This window comes from Rhinatrema bivittatum, chromosome 1, assembly GCF_901001135.1.
Source record: "Rhinatrema bivittatum chromosome 1, aRhiBiv1.1, whole genome shotgun sequence".
In the NCBI taxonomy this organism is placed as follows: Eukaryota; Metazoa; Chordata; class Amphibia; order Gymnophiona; family Rhinatrematidae; genus Rhinatrema; species Rhinatrema bivittatum.
Window position 1 is genome coordinate 548,016,471 of NC_042615.1, and position 8,520 is coordinate 548,024,990.

The following is an 8,520-nucleotide window of genomic DNA, read 5'->3' on the forward strand; positions in this document are numbered from 1 at the left end:
AGAGACTTTAAGAAAAGGTTTCTACCTTACCTTGTCTTGGCGCTTCCCGGTCTCATGCTGGGTGGTCTCCAGCTGCGGGGGGGAGAGGGAAAATACCTTCACCGCCGCGCTCGGTATTGCACCCGCTGCCTCTCAGCCACTCCCGGTCCTGGGGCTAAGTCCACGCCAGGAACTGGCTACCGGACCAAGGGGATCTCAGAAATCACCTCAGGAATTCTCAACTGGGGGGAGGGACCCTTAGGTATCACCGCAGGAGAGCGGGGCTCGTCTTGTAGAGGTAAGATTTTTCTTCTTTGGTTTGGAGTTTCTAACGCTGAGCGTGTGTAGAGTCCCAAAATGCTAAGGAGACGGAGAAATACTGAAGAGCAGAGCTTCCTGCACGGGTATATGTAGTGCTGACGTCAGATTGAAATCTGACTCAGTCTCCCAACTGCTATCAGGCGTACACTATACCCATTGATCCTGAGTCCATCTGCTACACGCTAGGAAATTTGGAATTGGTGTGAAGGACTACCTTATCGTGGAAGATTTGGGAGAATAGTGTACCAAAGGTTTTAAGGTCACTGATCCTTTGCAAAGATGTAATCGATATAAAGAATACCACTTTAGCGAAGCCGAATCCAGGGGTCCGAATAGTGTATACATTTTTAAATATTTATACACCACGCAATCCAATTTTCTAGGTAACTTACAGCAAAAACACACATAATTAACACAAAACATTCAATACAATAACAAACCTGCTTAAGTTTACAATCAATTCAGACTAAGGGACCTTTTCATTAACAAACTATTGTGCCAGGAAAGAACAAAGCACTGCAATACTCATAACAGTATTTGATCTGAATATTGACACAGCCATCAGAGGTAAAGCCTAAGAGCTTTTTAAAAAAGTCTTTAGTTACTTTTCAAGATGGTAAAAACATGGTTATTTTGCATAGGAGTTCCTCAGTAGGGGACCAGCTACAGCAATGGCTTTCTGTGAAATTCCACACGCTGAACAGACTGCATAGCAGAATATCAAGGAGACAATGGCCAGATGACCTTAGCTCCCTGTAGATTTTTAGAAGAGAAATTATACTCAGTGGCGTATCATTACTGAGTGCTTTGTGTATTGGGAGTTAAAATTTAAACTTTTACCCTCCACTGAAAGACAGAAAGCCAGTTAATTTTATTAGCTAAAGCTGTGATATTCCAGGACCAAAGGGTTTTAAAATTAAAAGTAAAATGTTGAAAGAACACTATGTATCCCCTTGTAACTTTTGAAACCTGCCTAGGAGAAAGAAACAGAGCTACCTTAACAGGGTTTGAAAATCCACATGCTCTTTTTGGCTGGTATGCAGTGAAGAGCAGGTGGGAATATCTTTGACCCGATCTGGGCTCAGGAGGAGGAAGTTCTGGCAGCAACTTCAGCCCTACCGGGTTCATCAGGAGAAAATAATGGAATCATGAGCAACAGTCTGCTTACCCCGACTGGAATAGGGGTAAGCAGGATCTTCAGCCCCTAAGACTAGGAGGAAAGCGAGAAAGCTTGAAGGGTAGGGGAACAGGGACACAGGAGAGTGTGGGGGAAAGAAAATGAAATGGCTGAAGGGGTGACTGGAAGAGGCAAGAGGGGACTGCATCTGGAGAAGGAGGGAGGAGGAATTGTCAGCCCCCATCTAGGCTTGAGAAAAGAGCAAGATGTCTGAGGGATAGTGAGGAGAAACAGATTTGTCAGGAGGAGGGGGAAGCAGGTCTGGATTTAAGCATAAACACGGGCAATTGCCTAGGGCAGTGATTCTCAACCTGTGTGTCGCAACACACTAGTGTGTATTGGCAATGTCCTTTCGTGGATTACAAACTCGTTAAAAGACAGGAAACAGAGAGGAGAATTAAATAGACAATTTTCTCAGTGGAAAAGGGTATATATACAGTGGAGTGCCTCAAGCATCTGTACTAGGACTCATGCATTTCAACATATTTATAAGTGATCTGGAAAGGACTACGACAAGTGAGGTAATCAAATCTGAAGATAATACAAAATTAGTCAGAGTAGTTAAATCACAAGCAGATTGTGAAATTGCAGGAGGACCTTATGAGTGGAAAATTGGGCATCCAAATGGCAGATGAAATTTAATATGGATAAGTGCAAGGTGATGCATATAGGGAAAAATAACCCATGCTGTAGTTACAAGATGTTAGGTTCCATATTAGGAGCTACCACCCAAGAAAGATCTAGGTGTCATAGTGGATAAGACTTTGAAATCGTTGGTTCAGTGTGCTGTGGCAGTCAAAAAAGCAAACAATGTTAGGAATTATTAGGAAGGGAATGGAAAATAAAACTGAGGATGTCATAATGCCTCTGTATCGCTCCATGATGAGACCGCACCTTGAATACTGTGTAGAATTCTGGTCGCCGCATAAGTGAGCAAGAGAGAGAGAACGTGTGCATGACTGAAAGGCTGCGCATAAGTGAGCAAGAGAGAACGTGTGCGTGACTGAAAGGCTGCGCATAAGTGAGCGAGAGAATGTGTGAGTGACTGAAAGCCTGCGCATAAGTGAGAGAAAAAGAGAGAAAGTGTGCGAGATTGAAAGCTTGTGCATAAGTAAGAGAGACAGCATTGTGAAATTGAGAGCGATTGGTCAGGGAGGTCACCTGTGTATGTGTGAGAGACTAATCAGGGAGGTGACTGATGTGTGTGAGACAGAAATTGGTCCTGAGGGTGTGACTGGTGTGTGTGTATGAGAGAGCGAGAGAGAGACACACACACACACAGACTGGATATGGTCCCTAAGGAAGAGGACAGAGGGCAGCTTCAGCAGCTACTGCTGCTTCTGGTATGGCTTGCCAGGGAATGGAGTAGGAGAACTGCTGGAGAGGGTAAGTAAAAAAGTGGCTTTTTAAGTTCATTTTTCTTGATTGACTGTCATTTTAATTATTGGGTATTATGTGATGTGTCTGCTGTTTTTAAATATTTTATTGGTGTTCATACAATTTAAAGAGTTTAATTGTTTGATATTCTATTCATCAGCTCTTTGGAAACATTTATTCATATACTTTTACAACTATAAAACTATGTGGTGATCTATAGCAGCTTGGCTTTTTCTGTTTCCCTAATTGGAGGTGTATTGGTGTTTAGGGCCTGGTTTAATATTTGTAGTGTTGTCTTTTTATAGGTAAGGTTGTTCCATTTGAGTGCATGCCATAATGTAGGTATAGCTTTGTTCGGATTAGTTTGTGTGTATTATTGCAGATCCTGGTACCATGTTAAGTGCTATATTTCTGTTTCCATTTCTCCAGTTTTGTACTACATGCAGAGAGGCTTTTTTGGGTTTCCATTCCAGTTTCTGTCTCCATATTTATTTGTGGTCTCTCTGTAGTTGAAGGTCGATTTTGTGTGTATGACAGAGGTGAGGTATTTAACTAGCATGTAGGCTAGTAAAATACCTCACCTTCGGGCCGATTCAGTAAAGTCCGCGGGAGAGCGGACAAATGCCCGCTTGCCTGTGCGCGCGATACAGTATTTAAATTAAGTGGTGCGGTAGAAATGGGCAAAAGGAGGTGCTAGGGACACTAGCGCGTCCCTAGCGCCTCCTTTTAGCCCGGAGCGGCAGCTGTCAGCGGGTTTGTCAGCCGACGCTCAATTTTGCCGGCGTCGGTTCTTGAGCCCGCTGACAGCCACGGGCTCGGAAACCGGACACCGGCAAAATTGAGAGTCCGGTTTTCGGCCCAACAGCCACCGGACCATTTTAATTTTTTTTTTAACTTTTTTTACTCTTCGGGACCTCCGACTTAATATCGCCGTGATATTAATTCGGAGGGTGCACAGAAAAGCAGTTTTTACTGCTTTTCTGTGCACTTTCCTGGTGCCGGCAGAAACCAGCGCCTACCTTTGGGTAGGCGCCAATTTCTTAAAGTATTGTGTGGGCATACGTAATAGGGCCATCAACATGCATTTGTATGTTGAGGGCGCTATTAGGTGCCGCGGGTTGGACACGTGTTTTCCTCCCCTTACTGAATAAGGGGTAAGGGAAAACGCGCATCCAAGGGCAGGTTAACAGTGCGCGCCATCGGAGTGCACTGTACTGTATCGGCCTGCTTATTTGTTGTGTTTTCTCAATAGGTGTATTGGTGGTGAACTGCTGTCTTTTTATAAGAAGGGCTATTGCACCTGGTAGTAGAGGGAGTCTGTGTTGCAGTTATTGAGAACACCAGAATATATTTTTTTTATGTTCAGTTGTACAGGGAATGTTCTAATTCTGCTTTATACCCATTGCTGAGGGTCGGGGTGGGGTTCCTGTGGATGCAAATTGTACATTTACATTTAGCCTTGTGACTGTCATGTATTCAGTGTGTCACATGTGAGATGTATCTATCAGGTGTCTCCAGACAGAAAAAAGGTTGTGAACAACTGGCCTAGGGTATCTGATTTTGAAGGCACCCATATACCCATACCAAATATGAATCTCCTTTTGCTTGCTTTAGGGCCATATGCCAGCAATGCTTGAAAGGGGCACTATTATGGCACACTACCTATGGATGTTAAAGTCTTAAATCTGCCCGTGGGAGAAGGGAATAAGAGAAGGAGCATTACAAGAGTTAGAGTGCGGCAGTAGGGGTCTGGAGGATAGAGGACTGGGTGCATGGGAGTGAAAGGATTGCAAGATAGAGGAAAGATACGAGAAAGACCATGTAAAGAATGCCCTTATGAGTTAAGAACATAAGAAATTGCCATACTGGGTCAGACTAAAGGTCCATCAAGCCCGGCATCCCATTTCCAACAGTGGCCAATCCAGGCCATAAGAACCTGGCAAGTACCCAAGTTGTGTGTACATGTGACGGAATATACCTTTTCAGTCTTGTTCATATGCTTCACTTTAAGATTTATTCCGCTTTATTCTTGGTCACAATATCACACACCAGGATATTAATGAGTCAATTCATATGGCTTTTTTTCGTTTTAAACTTTTCAAATCATTGTTCTTCTTTGCCCTTGCATCACCTCCTGGACCGGCACTAAACTAGAGCAATGCGTCATCTCACTATTACTGAAACACAACACCCAAACTTCGGATTAGATAGAACAGGAAAAAAAAAAATCCCGTATAACAGAGGGAGTAGAGAATGACACTAGAAAATAACTCCGGGCCAGTTATCTGAAGTGCTCCCCTCCCCAAGACAGAGTGGAAGGGAAAAAAAAAAAGCGCCCTAGTACATCAGGCCCGAAGTTTGGACTTTACCCCCTCCTCCAGCCCGCATGAGGCACGGATACGCTGATCCCGGCGAATAGCCGCACATAGGAAACGCGGCCGGACATCACGAGCCGGCCATGACAGCCCCTTCCTCCTCCTCCTCCTCACCTGTGGGGATTCCGAGCTCCTTAGAGCCGCGGCCGAAGCCCCTCACCACCTCCCCGCGGCAGAAGTAGGGCAGGTGTTTCATGCCGGCGACGGAGAGGGCAGCGTCACAGGAGCACAAGCTGGACGACGAGAGGCGGCGCGCGCGGAAGAGCCCGCGGATTCGGCAGCTCCGCACGAAACCCCAGCACATCCAAGTGACAGGAAGGGGCGGAAACGGCCGGCACAGCAGCAGCAGCAGCAGTCATACAGCCAGCCAAGCAGGCGGTAACGGCGCTACTACGGCCGGCTTAGGGGCGGGGCGTCGCGTGAAGACTGCCCGCAAGCGGAGGAGGAGGAGGAGCCAAATAGAGGTGGGAGGGGGACGGTGACGGTCAAAAGTTCTTCTTCGGCTACTAGCCAGAGAACCTTCCAGATGTTGGCGCTGATCTCAAATAACCGCTTGTGGTGTTTTTTTTTTAATTTACAGGCTTAGGGAATAGCACCACCTGGTATGCGAGTGACGAAAAATCATTGCATCACCCGCTTCGAGTTTTTATGGTTCCGGCCAGGGGGAAAGATGACAGTCGGCGGCCTTTTGCCTCTGCGCATGCGCCGGCTGGCCGCGCGTCATCAGGAGCTGTGTTTACAGGGGTGGAGTCGCTGTCGTCGCGTGGCGTAGTCAGAGCTCCTTCAGTGACGCTGCGTTTCTGGGAAAGACGGGGGTTACTCTTGTTTACACGTTGTTTTACGGAAAATTTAGACTTGTCCTGAACTTTTTTTTTTATATCTATCTCTCGCGATAGTTTTGCCACCCTTCGTACTGATATCAAATGGAAAGAGAAATGTGGGCAAACACTATCAAAATGAGTTTAGGTTAACCCTTGAACAGCTGAAGTGCCAAAAGTCTCGTTTTTCCCTGTAAGTACCAGGATCAGTCCAGACGGTGGGTTATGTCCCCCGTCCAGCAGATGGAGTCAGAACTAAAACTTCTAGGGGAGGTCCTATATAATCTACCCTCCCCTGCCTCAATCCTCAGTATGGTTCTGACTCCAGCAGATGTGAGCAGGGGACACGGTGGTCCCCAGCACCTTAGCTTAGGGTTCTAGGCTTTTCTTTAGAGCAGAGCTTTCCAAACTTTTCATGTTGGTGACACACTTTTTAGACAAACATAATTTCACGACACGGTAATTCAGTCTACTAGTAAACCAGAGGTTAAAGGTTAAACAAACGAAACATATTTCGACAATTTATGTATGTTTCCTTAAATATATACATAAATAAAATGTGGATAAAGGTGGATAAAGGTGAACCGGTAGATATAGTATACTTGGATTTTCAGAAGGCGTTTGACAAAGTTCCTCATGAGAGGCTTCTAGGAAAAGTAAAAAGTCATGGGATAGGTGGCGATGTCCTTTCGTGGATTGCAAACTGGCTAAAAGACAGGAAACAGAGAGTAGGATTAAATGGGCAATTTTCTCAGTGGAAGGGAGTGGACAGTGGAGTGCCTCAGGGATCTGTATTGGGACCCTTACTGTTCAATATATTTATAAATGATCTGGAAAGAAATACGACGAGTGAGATAATCAAATTTGCAGATGACACAAAATTGTGCAGAGTAGTTAAATCACAAGCAGATTGTGATAAATTGCAGGAAGACCTTGTGAGACTGGAAAATTGGGCATCCAAATGGCAGATGAAATTTAATGTGGAAAAGTGCAAGGTGATGCATATAGGGAAAAATAACCCATGCTATAATTACACGATGTTGGGTTCCATATTAGGTGCTACAACCCAAGAAAGAGATCTAGGTGTCATAGTGGATAACACATTGAAATCGTCGGTTCAGTGTGCTGCGGCAGTCAAAAAAGCAAACAGAATGTTGGGAATTATTAGAAAAGGAATGATGAATAAAACGGAAAATGTCATAATGCCTCTGTATCGCTCCATGGTGAGACCGCACCTTGAATACTGTGTACAATTCTGGTCGCCGCATCTCAAAAAAGATATAATTGTGATGGAGAAGGTACAGAGAAGGGCTACCAAAATGATAAGGGGAATGGAACAACTCCCCTATGAGGAAAGACTAAAGAGATTAGGACTTTTCAGCTTGGAGAAGAGACGACTGAGGGGGGATATGATAGAGGTGTTTAAAATCATGAGAGGTCTAGAACGGGTAGATGTGAATCGGTTATTTACTCTTTCAGATAGTAGAAGGACTAGGGGACACTCCATGAAGTTAGCATGGGGCACATTTAAAACTAATCGGAGAAAGTTCTTTTTTACTCAACGCACAATTAAACTCTGGAATTTGTTGCCAGAGAATGTGGTTCGTGCAGGTAGTATAGCTGTGTTTAAAAAAGGATTGGATAAGTTCTTGGAGGAGAAGTCCATTACCTGCTATTAGGTTCACTTAGAGAATAGCCACTGCCATTAGCAATGGTTACATGGAATAGACTTAGTTTTTGGGTACTTGCCAGGTTCTTATGGCCTGGATTGGCCACTGTTGGAAACAGGATGCTGGGCTTGATGGACCCTTGGTCTGACCCAGTATGGCATTTTCTTATGTTCTTATGTTCTTATGTTTCACGACACAACCTATCTCATGAAAACCTTAAATTTATATTAAAAATATATATTCCAAGATTCATGTTATTGTTATAATTTATGAGAAACAATAATAAAACAAATTGTCTGTCCCCCACACACTCATCTCTCTCCTCCCCCCAGCACATGTCTGGCCCCCACACACTCATATCTCTCCCCCTCAAGCACATGTCTGTCCCCCCAGCACGTTTGCCCCCCACTCACTCATCTCTCTCCCCTCAGCACATGTCTGGCCCCCACACTCATGTACCTCGTCTTTTTGATTGTTGCCAGTTAAGTGCTTCACTCCCTTCCATGATCACCAGACACTGCTGCTTGCAGTCAGTACTCCTCATGGCCAGGCCTCATCGGCAGCAGCAGCCAATGCAAGGATGGCTGGGCTCGTTCCACCCACCAAGCCCCCCAAAAAATCGCGATTGACAGCAAAAATCACCCAATAATAAGCAACCCATAAACTGAAAACAAAAAATGATTCCCAAAAAAAAAAAAAGCCCAAACTCGCATCAGAGTTGACCGGGCTTGCGCGACACACCTGCACACTGCAGGCGACACACTAACATGTCCCGACACACAGTTTGGAAAGCTCTGCTTTAG

The 8,520-nt window shown here is 45.0% G+C and overlaps 1 protein-coding gene across 1 annotated transcript in view; it reads right to left on the minus strand.

The window, feature by feature from the left end:
* The window catches only part of RFK (riboflavin kinase), a 28,749-nt gene extending 23,046 nt beyond the window's left edge, over positions 1-5,703 (minus strand). The window contains exon 1 of the mRNA XM_029616216.1: positions 5,344-5,703. Coding sequence (XP_029472076.1) covers positions 5,344-5,533 — 190 coding nt within the window. The 5' untranslated portion in view covers positions 5,534-5,703. The remainder of the gene's footprint in view (positions 1-5,343) is intronic.
* Between the last annotated feature and the right edge of the window lie 2,817 nt (positions 5,704-8,520).